This window comes from Leptinotarsa decemlineata, unplaced genomic scaffold (genome assembly GCF_025532065.1).
Source record: "Leptinotarsa decemlineata unplaced genomic scaffold, Ldec_3_MD MMD2_tig00003798_RagTag_RagTag, whole genome shotgun sequence".
NCBI classification, from domain to species: domain Eukaryota; kingdom Metazoa; phylum Arthropoda; class Insecta; order Coleoptera; family Chrysomelidae; genus Leptinotarsa; species Leptinotarsa decemlineata.
This window is the reverse complement of record NW_027412596.1, coordinates 2,775,886-2,795,437: the sequence shown is the minus strand read 5'-3', so window position 1 is coordinate 2,795,437 and position 19,552 is coordinate 2,775,886. Positions and strand designations below refer to the sequence as shown.

At 34.9% G+C, this 19,552-nt stretch overlaps 2 protein-coding genes across 4 annotated transcripts in view; both read left to right on the top strand.

Moving 5' to 3' along the window:
- Window positions 1-19,552, top strand: part of LOC141483638 (uncharacterized) — a 565,103-nt gene that overhangs the window by 204,973 nt on the left and 340,578 nt on the right. The window lies entirely within an intron of this gene.
- Window positions 1-19,552, top strand: part of LOC111512841 (potassium/sodium hyperpolarization-activated cyclic nucleotide-gated channel 1) — a 108,975-nt gene that overhangs the window by 47,195 nt on the left and 42,228 nt on the right. For all 3 annotated transcript variants that reach the window (XM_074178465.1, XM_074178464.1, XM_074178463.1), the window contains exon 4: window positions 7,866-8,103. In XM_074178465.1, the coding sequence (XP_074034566.1) occupies window positions 7,866-8,103 (238 nt within the window). The remainder of the gene's footprint in view (window positions 1-7,865; window positions 8,104-19,552) is intronic.

Genomic DNA, 19,552 nt, shown 5'->3' with positions numbered 1-19,552 from the left:
CGTGCATTGCTTAAGATATTGAAACCGAAAATCTGTAACATCCAGTACTTGAGACTCTTTGAATATGTTTTCACTCGAGTATGTGGCTTTTTTACCGTAAATTATTTTCAGTATTCACTTTTGGATAACAAAGTTCTTGAGGTAATAGTCACTCACATCTCCCCATCCTATAATTCCTTAAGGCAATATTTAATGACCTAAAGCGTGGTATACTATTTTGAGGTGTTTTATATCTTTCAAATATATAAATCTATATAAAAACCCTATTAGTTCAGTCTTTGAATTTGGAGATCCCATCTCATACACCTACCAATAAAAACGCCCAGGTATTTTATCGGGATGTCTTCTGGAATTTCGCCATTTTTTCCGAATTCTAATGGCCCTATATTAGGTAAGTATGATGAATGTAGCTATTTGATTTTTCTAAGTTGAAGGTGAGCTTGTTATATCTGAACCATCCACTATTTTTGTCAAAATCGATTTCGACCATCCTTTTTGAATTAGTCCACGAGTCCAACTGGTAGAAGATGGCGGTGTCATCAGCAAAGCTCATAATACTACTCTCTGTATTCACACTAAAAATACTGTTCATGTTGATAATGAATAAAAGGGGGCTAGTATCGACTCTTGGGGTACCACCTATGCTGACACTCTGCTCTCGGTTTGATAGTCTTTCACTAACTTTTATACAGTCTCTCTCATCCCGTAGTTTTCTAATTTACTCAACATGTTTTATGACAGACAGTGTCTAATGCTTTCGATGAATCTACAAAAATGCCTAGGGACGTTTTTTCTACCGATAGCCTCATATATTCTGGATGTTGAATTGTGAGTTGCATCTTTCGTAGATTTACCTTATCTGAAACCATATCGGGAGCATGAGAGAACCTAGTTACTCAAAAACCTCACTATTCTCAGTTTAATTATTTTTACCATTATTTCAGCCAAGTTGGAAACGAGCGACTGGTCTATAATTGGATATTTTCAGCTAATCTCCACCCTTGAATAATAATTTTATAGTCCAATCTTCAGTAATTTTAGAAAACATTCTGTATGTAAACATCTATTCATAAGATTTATCAGTGGTTGTTTTATTTCAATGGATATCTCCTTCAGAGTCCAGAGGTTTTAGTTCCATGATCATTTTCGGGACTTCATTTTCGTATGTGTCATAGAGACACATGGTGTTTCGCAATCTTTCTCCTGGTTCATTGAAATTATTTACCCAACGTAGTGTAGCGTTGGTTGAATTAATCTGCAATATGTTTTCTGTCTCTTATTACGTCTAATTTAAATTTTTAAATGTGTTTTCGTCCTGGATTTGTTGCAAATTTCTTTCACACACTTCCAGAGCTCTGTTACGCCAGCAACGTAAAGTACGGAAATCGCATTTAGAAAATGCCAAAATTAGTTACTTTTTAGGTGCTTTTTAGGTACCGAAGTCAAAAATTACGTGCTCTGTATTACACCGCAACTCAATACTCAAAGTTGCGTTGCTAACAGTATGCTAGCAACGCAATGAAAATAATAATGAAATAATGAATTTTAAGGAAACACTATTAGGTGCTAATTAAGTGCTAAACGGTGAGGATCGTAAAATTTTCTAATTGATAAACAAAAGCTTCCAGTTTCGTTAAACAATAGATCTAAGAATCAGGTCTCTCGAAAACGAGGACGAATGTTTTATCAGGTATAAACTAAGCGTGGTAATGAACTGCTAATTAGGTGCTTGCAAAAAATTAAGATGGAAACAACCGCGAAGAAGTGAAAAAAAATCGAGATACCCGATTTGAGAAAATAAATTAACAATATGCAATAAAGTTTCGAGATACTCGTAAACTAATACATAGTTAATCAAAATAAAGTGCTAATTAAGTGCTCACTAGATAAATAATAGTAAACCTAGATTCCATAATGCCTATGGGACATTATGGAAAACCACTATGACTGATGGACTGAGTTCTTACAGTACGTTCCTCGATAAGTAAGGGTATGAGAATAAAGTGTTAATCAGGTGCTCATTAGATATTTATAGTAAATCTAAATTTCATAATTCATATGGGGCTCATGGACTCGATAACCACCATTAAAAAAAAGTTTAAAATATGTTTTTTCCATTAACCAGCTATCGCACCCCTACGAGCGATAACCCTCAGAAATCTAAACCGACCGACCGGTTGGTCGGTCGGTCGGTAGCCGGGCGGTTCGACGTGGATGCTTTGTTCACTCAGTCAATGAGCCGATGTGTGAGTCGATGGTTCAAGCCCCAGGCTGAACGCTCAATTTTCACTTGCTATTGTCCAACCCGTTTTAGGAATCACACGTTAAAAGGTAAGACCTCGTTAGTTCTTAGCTCGCACAAGTTTCGATTTCTGAGGGTTATCGTTCGTAGGGGTACGATAGCTGGTTAACGGAAAAAACATATTTTAAATTATTTTTTTATGGTGGTTATCGGGTCCATGGTGGTTTTCGGGCCCATAAGCCCCATATGAATTATGGAATCTAGATTTACTATAAATATCTAATGAGCACCTAATCAGCACTTTATTCTCATACCCTTACTTATCGAGGAACATACTGTAAGAACTCAGTCCATCAGTCATAGTGGTTTTCCATAATGCCCCATAAGCATTATGCTAGGTTTACTATTATTTATCTAGTGAGCACTTAACTATTTTGATTGTCTATGTATTAGTTTAATTTTTTTTTTCTCAAATCAGGTATCTCGCTTTTTTTTCGCTTACTCGCGGTCGTTTTCATCTAATTTCTTGCAAGCACCTAATTAGCACTTTATTGCCACGCATAGTTTATACCTGATAGAGCATTCGTCCTCGTTTTCGAGAGACCTGATTCTTAGATCTGTTGTTTAGCGAAATTGGAAGTTTTTGTTTATTGATTAGAACATTTTACAATCCTCACCGTTTAGGACTTAATTAGCACCTAATAGTGTTTGTTCCCTTAACATTCATTATTTTATTATTATTTTCATTGCGTTGCTAGCATCACATACTGCTAGCAACGCAACTTTGAGTATTGAGTTGCGGTATAAGTTACAGAGCACGTAATTTTTGACTTCGGTACCTGAAAAGCACCTAAAAAGTACCTAATTTTGGCATTTTCTAAATGCGATTTACTTACTTTGCGTTGCTGACGTAACAGAGCTCACTTCCAGACCCCATTCAAGTTGTTGCTATTTGCGCCTATGATCTTTTTTGAGTTCTCTTTCTTTGCTAATATTTTGTTGATTTACTTACTTTGTTTCTGTACGAATGGTATTTTTCCCTCGGAGTTTGATTTTGATTTTTTTTATTTAATCTTCATACATTTTTGTTCTAGTGGTTTCGTATATTGCAGATGTGATCTATTTCTTCTTGTTTATTGAGTTAGCGTTTCTGATCTTGACCAATCGCGTATTCTATCCTGTGTGTTGCTTGATTTCATTAATACATTCTTCTATTATTATGTTTGAATATTCTGCATTGTGGACATCCGTCCAGCGTTCTCCTTGCAATCGAAGTCTCAAACTATAATATTTGATAAATTTTTTTGTATTGCCTTCCTTTAGGGTTAGAATCAAAGCTGTAAATAGTTTCGGAATAGTTAAACCAATTGGGTAATGATCTGTTATGTTTGTTTCAGATATAAATTACTATTTCATCATTAACGTTTTACACAAAGAAGTGATCAATGCAACTTTTGCTCTCCGGACATGTGACATTGTTAATATATGAGAGAAAAACATGTACATATAATATGTTCTTATATTCTTCTACATAATTGTCAGCTAACACATCAATATTCAAGTCTTCCGTTATAATGCGAAAATAATTTTTTTTCAGCAGTATTTGAGTAATTCAATAGTTCGGCATTGAAGTTATTTGGGCAGGTGTTTGGGGATCTGTAAATACTCGTTACTATTTTTTGATGATTGTCTATTCGTGTTTTTAGCTCCAGTGCCTTTTGCTCTCCAATATTCTTAATACCTATTATATGAAAACTCTAGGTCTTTCCGTACTTAGGCGATCACTTCATCATTCTTATTGAGCTAACTCCCATTATAAAAAGCATGATATCCCGCCATCTCGATTAGTTGAAGATCATACACCATCTGACAGTATTGTAATACCGATTTCAGATCCTAACTCTGAACTGATAGTTCATATATATTTTTGCGAATACTTCGAATATTGGTATTGAGGATATTAAATTTCGCAGGGGAAACTGTTTTGAATTCTTTTAAATTTGTAATAATTTGTGCATCTATCAAATTGTGGTTATAATTTCTTATAAATGGATCCATATTCAATTAACAGTTGGTTAGTTCAAATTATAAAATAGGAACAAAAAAAACAGTCATGGTATCAATAAACTAAGATAAAAAACATGCATTGAAAAACTGTGGAGAGAAAATATTTGGTTAGTACGGTTGACTTCTATTAAAAATTGCAGAGCAAGAACGAACTTAGATATCTATTTTTAAGATATTGTCAATCGTTTCAGAATATTTATTTGTTTGACGTAGTCGACTCATTTCTGAGCTTGTTCTTGAAAACAATAGGATTCACAGAAGATCCGGTCGTTTTCTTGAGTGCCGTGTCCAAAGTTTCTATTTGTTTTCCCTGTTTGTTTGTTTGAGACGTAGGTCGTTCCCCTTTTCCTGCATTACTATTTCGTGTCAGTATGTTTGGTTCCTCTGAACTTTCAAAAAAGAGGTTTCTATTTTCGATGTTGGGGGTGCTGTAGCATTTGGTTTGACCTCAATATATTTCTCGAATGATTCTAATTCCTTCACGGTATATTTTTTATTATCGACTACTAGTTTACTTCCTTTGATGTATGGTTTCTTTGAATTTTTGGCTGTCTGTCTTGGGTGCCTTTTAATTTGTAGCAGTTTTAGAATAAAAGTTTCCTTTTCAAGTTCTATTTTAAGGGAACTGTCGTCTGAGTGAGTTATTTATATCTGCTTCCTTTAGGTCAATGTCTAGAAGGTGTCATTTCTTCACAAATGAATTGAAGTGATCTCTTTTTCGAAGGTTTGTTGAGGCTAAATACAACAAAGTTGTTTACTTTTTTGTTCCTTCCTAGAGTTTCAAGTTTATTTTTAGTTCTTTGTTTTCTTTTTCCAATAAGTTATTGGTTTTGCTCATGAATTCTATTTTGATAAGTATACGTGTTTCACTAACTTCAATTATTAGTTTCATACTTTCTTCAATAATTGTTTGTTCCACTACAGTTTTATTTTTTACAATTTCGTCCAGTAGCTCTCTGAGGTTAATGTCGTTTTTTTCCTCGTCCATCTCCTTCAGTATCTATTCATTCAGTAAAATGCACCCACCATAGATTGCGTTAGATGTTACTGGTTTTCACTGTACTGTAGGCTAAGTCCACAAACTGATGAAAACGCAACAAACGTCACTATTCAAGTGACGCAAGATGCAATATTCACCTGACAAAGGGTCACTTATTGCACTATTTTTCAGCCAAAGAGCGAACTTTTCACCTCAATGGAGAAAGAAATATCACAAGAATCATAAGAGCCGAAATTATCGTATTCAAGTAGAACTATCAGAACTGTTTACAAATTTTACCAGTTCATATTGACATTGTTGTTCGTGGGTGATACTTAATGAAATTGTGATTTTCTAGTTGTATTTGGATTATATATAGTGAAAGAATAATGGAGAGTAATAATGGTGCTTTACTGTTTGTTGGGTTTGTGAGCAATCCAATAGTTCTAACTGAAATTTGAGCTTTCATAGGTGAATACAAACACAACAAAGTTCGTCGCTCATTGGCATAACAGTGGGTATTGAATTGTTATGAACAATCATTTGTATGATGAAAATATTTCAAAATTAGAAGCAGTCATGAAACATCCAGTAAATTAGATAGTTGGACAAAACGAGTCAGAAATTGTTTTTTTTTTCGCAACAATAAAATGTAAAAAGCACATAAATCAACTAATGACAAATGTAGTCATTTCTCGGCAGCCTCAGTGGATTTGAAAAATACAGAAAAATATGGTGTATAAATTCAACAAAAAATGCAAATTTTTTGTCAAATAAGCCATACATAAAAACACCTTTTTCTCATCCACGCCATATGTTCATTGTTATGAAATAATGCATGTCCAGTTTTTTTCTTTCAAAGTAAATTTTATCAAGGTATGATTAGTAAAGCCATCGGGCATGCCTTCGGGCAAGTAGTTTCACTGTTATGCAGTTGTCACTATATCAGTAAAAAAAAGAGCAATTATGTGATAATTTGTTAAAAGTCTAGAATCTTATTGAAATACTCTAATCGAAACGTTGTTTTTGGGCTATTGTGGGAAATCATCATGTTGACACTGACAAGTGGCCAAACAGCCCAAAACAGGTCTGCAAGTGTGTTACAATAATTGAAAATCGATTCCGGAAGTAGTATCTCTAACAACATTTGAAGGAACAACTTCAGTGTAGAATCCTGCACTGACACCTATCGAATATAATCCAACGCCATTCGTGGTATTAGCTAGGGGAGTAGTTGTTTTCTGATAGGTGTTAGTCCATTAACGTACAGTGTAAGTAAGTCGAGACTGGCCTGAATGAATTGTTCTTGTAGATAATTTGATTTATAACCAGTCTCCAAGTATGCTCACTTACTTTATGTATAAAAATAGATGTGAAAATATATAATCTATTCGTACAAGTGAATCATTTTATGGAACATGAATCGAGCATACGAGTACTATATGCATTTTGGACTTTTAGAGCAACAAACAGAATCCAGCAAGTCTGTGGTCAGCACCACTCAGTCACTCGACTGAGTGGTGCTGACTGGAAGGCAATGAAGCTTCTGCCTCTCTTGCAAAGGAGGGTGCTGCAAGCGGCTTCATTGGACCAGAACCTGTCACTGAACACCTGGATGGCAAGAAGATTTATGGACTTCTGGCAGAATCTTCCAGGATTGGTTCGCTCCAAGGCGTTTATTCACCCTTCGAAGCTTGATACCAAACAGTTGTTGGACTACAGTAGGGAAGAACTACGATGTCTCTGAGGGAAGAACTACGATGTCTAACAGGCCTTCTTACAGGTCTCTGTCATTTGAATCATCATATGCAGAGACTTGGACTGTTGGAAGACAGTATGTGTCGCCTCTGTCTGGAAAATGATGAAACAGCAGAGCATATACTTTGTGCCTGCCTCGCTGAGACCGAATCAGGTTCTTTTAGTTCGGCAGATTCGTACTCGCACCATACGTACAAATCGGCTTCGTTAAGAAGCTGGGTTTATTTGGCCGAGTGTGAATAGGTGTGAGCCACAATAAACCCTTGTGGGTTGCGGTGGGCTCACTTACTTCAGACCTACCTACCTACCTACCTACCTACCTACCTACTATATGCATTTTGGACTTTTAAAACAACAAACAGAATCCAGCAAGTCTGTGGTTAGCACCACTCAGTCAATCGACCGATGTGTGAATCGGTGATTCGAACCGCAAGGCTGGACGATCGATTTTCATTTCCTATCGTCTAACCTGTGTTAGGAATCACATGTTAGAAAGTAAGACTTATTAGTCCATAGCTCGCACAAGTTTCGACTTTTAAAAGTTGCCGTTCGTAGAGGGTCGTCATCTGGTTAACGAAAAAAAAAAACAAATCGTAACAAGATAAACTGGGCACTTGTCACTAATTATACTCAGAGTAGTTTGAATGAAAATGACCACAAAAATGAAGGATTGGTGTTTTGACATTCAAATATCTCATCGCCTCATCATCCAAAGATGACGCCGTCGTAAGAAACCCTTTGTAGTCCTAGGCAATCGCCTTATGTGTAATCCGGTTCTGCCTTCTGCGTGCAATATGGTAATCGAATATAATTTTTCAGTATTTGCAAATCAGAAGTAGAGGAGCTGTCTTTATTATATCTGCAAGTTTGGTGACATTTTTGGTGATTCATTGGCTGTCTTGTTTCCAATTTTTAATACCACGACTCACAGGCATATATTTCGCGAGTACTATTGGAGTTAATCGAGAAAGTTGGATATATAAGCATGGAATTAATGAAAAAAAATGGTCAGCTAGATACTCGCATTGTTTTTTTAAAGGCTCCGCTGAAATACTGGGTACGTACAATTATTTCTTGGTTGACACTAGATTATGACAATTACTATTCTGAGATTGTCAGGAGTTTTTGAATTATTGCTGGCAGATGCTCGGTTTATTTGTAGTTATAAGATCTATTCATTCTTTGCAGACTGTGGCTGTGCACTGAATTAATTCATTCAGTGTTCCGCTTGTGTTCAGCTTGTCCAACAAGCTGTTTGAATTGAAAGGGGTATTTTTTTAAAAGAAATTAGTTATTGGACAAAAAACTTGTTTGCTTTCACTTCTTCATCATTATACAAAAAATAACCCTTTGAATTCAAACAAGATTCCTATAGCTGGTATTGAATGAAATAATCGTATGAATGTCTTTACGTACTATCATCATGACATAAGTAGATTTTTTCCATCTGTGACATAAAGTCATAATGTTATCATTGAGATGAGTGCTTCATCTTGTAATATTAACTAGAAAGGTGCTGATGAGGAAACAAAATAAGTGTGTCATCTCGAAACTCAGAAGTCTACCATTTAAAATGACAATGCTCCATCTAAGTGAAATTTCATATCGTAACTCTCTCATATACTATACAGGCCGTTTCTTTTATCATGTGGTAACATTGCTATTTTCTGAACCGTAACAGATACGAAGACGATTAAATAGGGAAAAAGGTAACTGTCATCGGGAACAATACAATGGTTGAAGAAAATTTACGGGAACTCCCGCCCTTCTCGAGTTATACGGAGAAAACCAGAAATACAGTTTTTCGTTTTTTTCGAATGGAATTGTTATTTCGGAGAATATAAAAAAATGGAAAACGAAAATGTTATTGTATTCGAAGTGTACTATGACGATGTAATAATAAATATTCGATAAAACGTTTCGTGTCAACATGGCCACCATCAACTTTTTTTTAAATAAGGACCTGTCTTTTTTATTACAAATACTGATAAAGCGATAAATTCACAACCTAATCTCATATCACATTTGATATTTTTATAGCGTTTCATTTGAAATAACTAACATCATCAGTGACAAAACTTTTGAATTACGGTCCTGTCGTTACTTCTTTGGTAAATTGTTTCAATTTCTTCGTATTGGTTTTAATTTTCCCAAAAGTTCATGATAAAATAAATTGTTTTTCTATTTGATTGTTGTGACTGATGATGGTTGTTATTTCAAATGAAACGCTATAAAAATATTAAATTTGATATACCCTTTGATTATGAATTTATCGCTTTATAAATATCAGTGATAAAAAATACAGGTCCATATCAAAAATGAAGTTGATGGTGGCCATGTTGACACGAAACGTTTTATAGAATATTTGTTATTACATCGTCATAATACACTTCGAATAAAATAACAATTTTTTTCATTTTTTGATAATTTCCTAAATAACAATTTCATTCGAAAAAAAAAACGATAAACAGCATTTTTGGTTTTTCCCGTATAACTCGAGAAGGGCGAGAGTCCTCGTAAATTTTCCTCGACTATTGTATTGCTCCCGATGATAGTACCTGTTTCGAAAGCATTTCTTCTTTCATGTAATTCATTGTTTATATGAAGTAGTTGTTTAGAGGGGGCTTTTTCTTCCAATCTGCAAGTGAAAGTAATTTCTATGCATGATCTACACATCTTCCAGAAGAGTTTATTTTGAACTCAATTGTTCTCTTCCTTCCTTTAAAAGTTCCACACAATTTTTTGTATGAAGATGAAGAAGTGAAAGTCGAAAAACTTTTTTCTCCATGTTAGCTGTGTTGTACTAACACTTTAAAAGTGAGGTACTTATGTTAATTCCTATTTGAGATTCTTAAAATGTGTAGTACAAAACCCACTCACAGGTGAGTCTTTCAAATTTTTTGAAGTAAAACTTTTTTACGCGCTCTTGACTTGGGAAGGAATAAATAAGCTGGTGAATGCGTGACGATAGCGTTACGGAATGTGATCGGGCGAGGGGAACGGAAGTTGAGAGGGAGGTATAAAAATCTGTTTTAAATCACAAAACCCTAACTGAAAAATACCAAAAACTAAAATAAATTATTATAATTAAATTGTGTGTTCATAGTTTGAGATAAAAAAATGTAACGGCAGGTATATAAACCACAGTTTGTAACATTTACTTCATATTATGATGATTCTTCACTTTGAGCATATTTAATTATAATATCTATGATGCAGAGGGGATTCTCCATACTAAAGATTGTAATATAGGCCCCGTACTATAGATATGTCAATCTATAGTACGGGGAATCCCCTTTTGAATTAAACATAAACGATACCCTATTCACGACGACATTGATTGTTTGTAGTTTGTTCAAGTGAAGTGTACGGTAAAGAGTGTTTTAGTGAAAAATCTATGCAATTGAGTAGATGAACAACACCGATTCTGGCTCACTTCAAGGTTGTACGTCGCTGGTGTTCCAGAAAGAAACTTTAGTGAGTGGAAGAGAGAAACGTGTGAAGTCGTCGACGCAGGATGGAATGAGTATCATAGCGATTCAAGCGTGGACCCTGTTGCCCCTCGGCTCCCTTAGTACTCCGCATCACCAATCGGCCCCCCTTAGGACTCCGCATCACCCCTCGGGTTCCCTTGTCACGTTCTTCTAATTAAAATATAGTTTATAATTATGAGAATCGAACACAATCAATCGAGCGATATTTGACTCCCCCATTTTGATTGGGTGACCGACACCACTCTGTAACAGAAGTTAGGTTGAGTGTTCCACAAGGTTCCGTTCAGGAGTCTGAAAATTCGCAAACTGAATCTTCATACGAACAAGCATGGACATTAGTCATTTCCTGATGATGCTTACTTGGTTAGCGAAACGCGTTAAGTGATAAATGACTGTCATATTGAAACACGAAAACGGTTACGACAATAACGATGAAACTATAATGAATGAACTCACGCAAAACGGTTGAAAATGCACACAAAACGGTCAAAAACGCACGCAAAACGATCGAAAACGCACGAAAAACGGTCGAAAATGCACGAAAAACGGTCGAAACGCACGCGAAACGGTCGCACAAATGACTAATATCATTTTGAATTGCTACAGATCTCCCTGTGGAGACGTTCAGTTCTTTCTCAAAAATATTTATGATGTGTTGTATCATTTATATAAACCTAACCTAAATTTTATCATTTGCGGGGATTTTAATCTCGACATGCACAAGAACATATACTTTAATTCGTTATGTGAAATATTATCATGTTTTGATTTGCGCCCGATGGTGAGGTGGCCAACCCGGGTGACACATACTACATCTACTACAATAGATCAAATTTTCATAAATTTTGATAACAAAGGGCCGTGCTGTGTTTTCGATAACGAAATATCCGATCATAGAACCGTGTTTCTTGAAATTGATTCATTTACTAAAATGAAAGTTCCTAGAATAACTGAGATTAAGAGGAGTTTTGATGAAAAAAGTAGACAGGATTTTCATAATGCAGTAAAAAGAGAGGATTGGACAGCATTACAAAATATAGAAGATCTGAATGAAGCTTTTCTTTATTTTTATAAATTATTTTTATATCATTTCGATTTATGTTTCCCCAATCGCACTTATTACCATAAAAATAAATGCAAAAAATGGGTCGATGAAACTATCATTCGTTCTAGTTCCAACTTAAAGGAACTTTTTAGGCTAAAAATGACATATCCTGATTTTGCAGTCATATACAATGATGCAAAACGTAAACATTCATCTCTAATAATTGAAAAAAGGAGAAGCTACTATCAAAATCGTATATTTAACTCGTCAAATACTATACGTACATCTTGGTCAATTATTTCGGAATTATCGAATAAATATAAGAAAACTGACCAAAATATAGTAATCAACAGTAATGGAGAATTGACTGAAGATGCATCTGAAATAGCTTCCCTCTTCAATCAATTCTTCATCAAAACTCCTATTGATCCAACAATATTCCTAAAACCAGTATTCCTAAACTTAACAATGATTTTAATAAGGAGAGCATGTACCTGCATCCGTTTTCAGAAAGAGAACTTCTTCTACTTCTAAAAAGAAGAATAAAAAATAAAAATTCTGCCGGATCAGATGATATCCCAGGATTTCTTTTGAGGGAGGTACTCGAGGATATTATTGCTCCTCTAACTCATCTGGTGAATTTATCTTTTCTAACAGGTTCATTTCCGAATGCTATAAAAATTGGAAAGGTCATAACGATACATAAGAAAAAAGATTCTAAATTATTAGAAAATTACAGACCGATAACAATTCCATCTGTATTTTCAAAGTTATTTGAATATGCCTTTCTAGACCGTCTTTGGTGTTTCATTGAAAGGCACAAGATTTTATCGAATAAACAACATGGGTTCCAGGACGGAAAATCAACGTCTACTGCTATTTTATCTTTCTTCAACCAAATAATCGAACATATTGCAGCTGATGAATGTCCAGCAGTTATCTTTTGTGATCTAAGCCGAGCGTTTGACTGTGTTAATCATGGAAAACTATTAGAAGTATTAGAATCATTTGGTTTGAGGGGACTCCCACTGAGATGGGTTGAATCATTTCTGAAGGGCAGGAAACAATATGTATCTATACAAATAACCTCTGATAGTACGAAATATAAAAGAAATTCTGAATGTCAAGATGTCGATATGGGTGTCCCGCAAGGGTCCGTACTGGGACCCGTGTTGTTTATTTTGTATATCAATCAGATTGACTGCATTTTGGAGAGTTGTCATCACTCTGCTTATGCAGATGATTTATCATTGGTGTTGTCTGCATCTGACACTAACTTACTAAATGCTAAATGTAGAGATGTGATGGATAATATATCAAAGTTTTTTAATGAACGTTCTTTATTTTTTAATACGGAAAAAACAGAGGTAGTACGTTTCCACTATCGCCAGAAGGTGACAAAAAATCTAGAATTTATAGTAAATCAAACAATTTTGACAAACACTCAAGAATCTGTCAGATTTCTTGGGGTGTATTTGGATGAATTTCTGAGTTTTAAAATCCACTGTGAAAAACTAGTAAACAAATTGAATTCCTTGAATTTCCTTCTTTTGAATCTTAGAGATTTTCTCAATAAGGCACAGTTACTGGCATTTTACTACGCCCAAATTGATTCAAGGCTGAGGTATAATATATGTCTCTGGGGAAATTCCACCTCGGCATCGGATGTTTTCATTAGCCAAAAACGCATATTGCGTACTTTGGCACATATTTCATTTAGGGACTCGTATAAAACTATTTTCAAAATGTGCGGAATATTACCTCTCCCATGCATTTACATTTTTGAAATGGCTGTTTATGTTTTTAAAAGTAGACCATATTTCGAATTGAATGAAGATGTTCATGGTTATGACACTCGTAGTAAACAATTAATGTCCATTCCATTTGCGAAAGTGAATATTGCATATTTTGCTCCCAATTACATGGGGCCACGAATCTTTAACACACTCCCAGATACCATAAAACAACATAAAAATGTGATACATTTCAAAAAAGACTTGAAACAATTTTTATTAGACAAATGTTTTTATTCACTTTCTGAATTTTTAACACAAAATTAAAATCATAGCATGTGCCTGTCTTATCTTGTATCTGTATTTTATATATATTTATATTTTTTAACAGAACCCTTAGATTTAGTCTGGACAATTCCCATACATGTAACTGTCGACGGGAAATAAAGATTTATTATTATTATTATTATTATTAAAACGGTCAAAACGCTTGTAAAACGGTTCAATACTTTGTTGTCCCCATTTTCGAATGTCAACTCCACAATACATAACTCCTTGACAACTTTGGTGCCATCTCCTTCTTCTCCTGATGATGCTAATTTGGTTAACAAAGATACGAGACTTAGTGTCCTTCTGACATGTTGGAATGCTAGACTTCTGCTGAACGGACATGTTTTTTCTTAAATGATGTATTTTGAAACACCCCGTAAACACATTGATATCATATTTTAAACCGACATGTTTTTTTTTCTTAAATGATATATTTTGACGCACCCTGTACACTTCGACGCCATGTTTGTTTTCAATGATGTATTTTGAAATACCTTGTACACATTGAGGTATCGCAACGTTGAAAATGTTTGAAAATACTTTATATTTATGATGAGAACTTTATGGAGACTTTTTATAATTTTTATTTGTAGTAAAATATAACAACTGAACTTGACAATATATATCAACATACAACCATAGAAACATCGAATCAAAAATATATAAATATAATGTGGCTCAAATCCATATTTGTTGTTAATCTCCAACACCCCTTCTCAACAATAATGCATTTTCTGTCTTCAATCCAATCAAACTTCTTAATGTTGACAACTTTTCAGACCTAAGTGGTTTTGTCAGAAAATCAGCCCACATCGAACTGGTCGGACAATACTGAAAATTAATTTTGTTTTTCTGCTTCAGATCTTTGATAAAATTGTATATCGTTTTTATACGTTTTGTCCTGTCACTCATTTTGCCACTGTCAATCATTTTAAGACATGATTGATTGTCTTCGAAAATAATCGTCTCTGAGATCTCGATTTGAAAATCTTGAAAAAGTCCTGTCAAATATATGGTCTGTTGACAAGCTTCTGACAGGGAGATGAATGCTGCCTCGGTAGATGAAAGTGCCACACAAGTTTGCTTTTTACATCGCCAATCGAACATCGCTCCCATGTATTTGAATAAATATCCACTATTTGACTTTCTGTCAGTTTTATCTCCAGCCCAGTCAGCGTCGCAAAAACCGTAAAAAATATTATTTCATTCTGAAAAATTTCCCAACTGAATTTCTATATTCAGAGTTCCTTTAAGATATTTCATGATCCGTTTTACTTCTGTCCAGTCGTATTTATGAGGATTACTAACATTTCTTCCAAGAATTGACGTAGCGATACATATATCTCGCCTCGTATTCACAGAAAGATACAATAGTTCTCCTATTGCGCTTCTATAAACATCTTCATTATGAATTTTTTCATCAGTGGAAAATCTATTTTTGTAGTATCTTGTATCCAAAGGAAGGCTAGCTGGTTTGGCAGATTCCATATTGAAATTTTTTAATAGTTTTGAAATGTATTTCTGTTGATGAATATAATAAAGTCCATCACTATTTCTTCTTACTTGTATTCCAAGATAATTTTCAATGTTTCCCAAACTTGTCATTTTGAAAGTTTTTTGTATCAATTTGGCTGTTTTCTCGATAATGGTGATGTTTTCACAAGCTATTAGAATATCATCCACATATATCAGTATGTAAATGAAATTATCTTCCTCTTTTTTAGTATAGAGACATTGATCATAATCACCCCTTCTAAAACCGATTCAGTGAGAACTTTGTTTATTGTTGAATTCCATATTCGAGCTGATTGTTTTAATCCATATATAGTTTTATTCAATTTGCAGACCAAATGTTTTTGTTCTTCTTCAATATAGCCTTGGGGTTGTTTCAGGTATATTACTTCATTCAAATCCGTATTTAGGAAAGCCGTTTTGAAGTCATAATGATGAAAACGTGCATTTTCTTCCTCCCAGCAATGGTTAAGAGAAGACGAAATGTTGTTTGTTTGACAACTGGAGCAAAAACTTCGTCGTAATCAAGACCATATTTTTGAGAAAAACCCTGAGCAACAATCCTTGCTTTATATCTGGATATATTGCCTTGATTATCGATTTTTAATTTAAAAATCCATTTGCTTCCAATTGCCGTTTTATCTGGTGGTAATTCAGTCAATGTCCTAGTATTATTATCTTTCATGGAACGTATTTCTTTGTACATAGCCTCGATCCATTTGTTCGCATCTCTCCTCTGTAGAGCTTCATTTCTACATTTTGGCTCGGCTTGAATGTTTTCCACTGAAAATTCTTCAGAATATTTCTTGGCTGGAACACCTTTATTTATTCTTTGTGATCTTCTCAAACCGTAAACTTCATCTTGGATTTCCGCATTACTTTCTTTCGAGGTTACACTTTCTTCAACTTTCTGGATACCAGTCTCTTCATCAGTCATTTCTGCAGAGTATTCTTCAATAATTTCTGCATTTCGGCATTTACATGAATATTTCCATCAGAAGTTGTAGATTTTTGACAAAATCATATTTCAACTTCACTGTTGTCATTTTGACATTCACAATCACTTCTATTTTCAGTATTTCGAAACTCGTTCATTTGATGAAATCCGCTATGAGCTTCTTCTAAAATATGTACATCTCTGCTAATGGTGATTTTTCCAGTGGTTCTGTCAGGAAGTCTATATGCTTTGGAACCAGCTTCGTAACCAACTAATACGAATTTCTTTGCCTTTTCACTTAATTTATGGCGTTTTTCTTTAGGAATATGTGCATAAACAATACTGCCAAAGGTTTTGATGTGATTTACATTTGGTTTCTTCCCGTGCCATACTTCAAAGGGGATCCTATTGGTTGACCTTGTCAGAACCAAATTTTCAAGTAAATTTGCTGTCATGGTTGCTTCGCCCCAATAAGTATTTGGTAGATCAGCATCAATTAACATGCACCTGACCATCTCTGTTAAATATCTATTCTTTCGTTCAGCTACACCATTCTGCTGACTTGAATATGGCGCCGTGAGTTGCATTTCTATACCTTCATTTTTCAGGAAATTCCTAACTTCTGTGTTCATATACTCTCCTCCTCTGTCAGATCTGATTATTTTTGGTTTTCTGCCGAATTTATTTTCGACCATCCTGACGTAATCTTGAAGTTTCTCTGATACTTCGGATTTCTGACTGAGGAAATAAATAATGGAATATCTACTATAATCGTCTATGAAGGTGAGTATATACTTCTTTCCTCCAGGAGTTATAGTACGCATTGGACCACAAACATCAGTATGACCAAATCATAGATTTCAATCAAAGATTTCTTTGGGAATGATTTTCTTGACAGTTTACCTTTAATGCAAGTTTCACATGTTAATAAACGTCCACAATTTTTGATTTTCATTTCATTCGCCATGTTTTTATTTGTAATTTCTCGTATAATGGTAGAATCACGGTGGCCAAACCTTTTGTGCCATAAATGAATGCAGCCGTCATTACAGCCTTCCCATACAGTCATTGCTGAATTGTACTGATTTAGTTTATATAAATTACCAACCAGCGTTCCTTGAGCAACAACTGTATTATTTGATTTGATGAAACAATGCTGCTTATCAAATTCAACTTTGAATCCAAGAAGTGTTAATTTCTTGACCGAAAGTAAACTTGTATCGAGCCCGGGTACATGAAGGGTGTCCTTCACTGTGATTTCTGTTTTCTTATTGTCATCCAGAATACAAGTTAACTGTCCAGTTCCTACACCATAAGAACAAACTTTTCTATAGTCGACTAATTCAACTTCACTCAGCGAATCCTTGAAATGCTTGAAAAAATCCTTATTGATTGTCATATGACTACTTGCTCCAGAGTCTATATACCATTCATGAGCTTGAGCTTTATCACTAACGTTAAAGCAAACATGAGTGTTTTCTTCAGTTAATGCGGTCAATTTCGGTCCAGACAAAACTAACGCTATAGATACCCATCATTCGCAATTACTTCCAATGTCTAACATTGGTGTAGAGGTTAAGGACAGTGACTACCACTCGGACAACTCGGGTTTGATTCTCATAAATCCAAACTTTTTTTAATTAGAATCACGTGACGAGGGGGCCCGAGGAGTAATGCGGAGTCCCAAGGGGGGCCGATGGGTGATGCGAAGTACTAAGGGGGTCGAGGGGCAAGGGGGTTCACGCTTGAATCGCTACGATAGTCATTCCATCCTGCGTCGATGACGTCACACGTTTCTCTCTTCCACTCACTAAAGTTTCTCTCTGAAACACTTACCAGAGACACACGACCTTGAAGTGGGCCAGAATCGGTGTTGTTCATCTACTCAATTGTTATTTTTATTGCTATAAATTTAAAATTCATTGATTTCGCGATGGATATACGGTATTTCTTTGGAAAAAAACGAATAGTTGAAGAGCAAATTGACAACGAAGAACCTCACTGCTTTAAACAGGTGGAAGTACAAAATTCAATCGCTACACCTAGTTCCATGGCAAAAGGTTGGTCAACACATGTTGGTAATGTTAGCTATGATATTCCTTCTGATATTGCACAAATCGGAGAACCAATAAAGCAACTTGTTTTAGACACATATCCAAAACAATGTAACAGAGCCTTTGTTTCCAATTTGTTCAAGCGTTATAAATGGTTGCAATATTCTGTCAAGAAAGATGCTGCTTTTTGCAATCCATGCCAGCAATGTCTACCTCATAGAAGCAAACAGACTTCGTACACTTCCACAGGATTTGCGAAGTGAAGAATTGCCACTGATTCTAAAACTGGTTTTCCAAAATATGAAAAATCAATTTCTCATTTTCAAGCTATGTCGACGTGGCAGGAGACATCTAGCAGTGTTTGTTGAAACATTAAAAAATCAAAAAGTATTAGAGAAATATAAGTATTACGTGAAGTATATCATTGAAGTAATACAATTTCTAATTGTCAACGAATTAGCTTTGCGTGGAAATTATATTTTAGAAGAAGAAAAAGGAAAAGAATTGTTTCAGAATTTATTTGAACACACATGTATGTAAGATACAAATTTGAAAGAGGTTCTCACTCACCACAAAATACAACATATCGTTCCATTGTCAAAGATATTAATGAAACTGACGTGAAAAGGTTTACTCTAATGGAAGATGGGACTAGAGATAAAAATAACTGCGCGAAAATATTGCATTAGCAATACGTTACGTCAAGGATGTGATCGTCAATGAGTCGTTGCTGATGGTTGAGATTACTGGAAACCTTGATGCAGCCACTTTCACGGAATTAACGTTAAATACTCTTACGGAAAATAATATTGACCCCTCTTGTATGCTTAGCCAATGCTATGATGGCGCTGCTGAAAATAGATCATCTGACGACCCTCCAGATCAAGATTATCGAAAAACTGTTTCAACACTCTTATTAATAAATTGATGTAATGGAGTCCGTTCAAAGAACCATGGTAGAAAAATGGACGATAATTCTGCCTCTAAATATACCACGCCAAACATTAATACTAAATGGTCTTTGCGGACTGTGGAGATGGACTAGGAATGGATTATGTCTACTCCAATACTGAAAATTCTTTCTATTATACATCCACAATTTGAAAAATTAGTCCAATCGCTCCATATAATATTTCTATAGACGTTTGAATCTTGTCTGAATTTATTCATAACTCATCGACAAACCCCCAATTGTCTCTCAGGGTCACTAGGTTCTAGTGTTTGCACTGGTCTTAACTTATAAGAAGAAATCTTATGTTTCTTCAGAATTCGTTGAATAGCAGATGGTGAACAGCTATTTCTTTACATAAATATCTGATGGAATTATTTGGATTTGCCTCAAAGCAGGCTTAAACGTCAATTTCTATATCTTCAGATATCACAAAACGTTTTCTAGTTCTC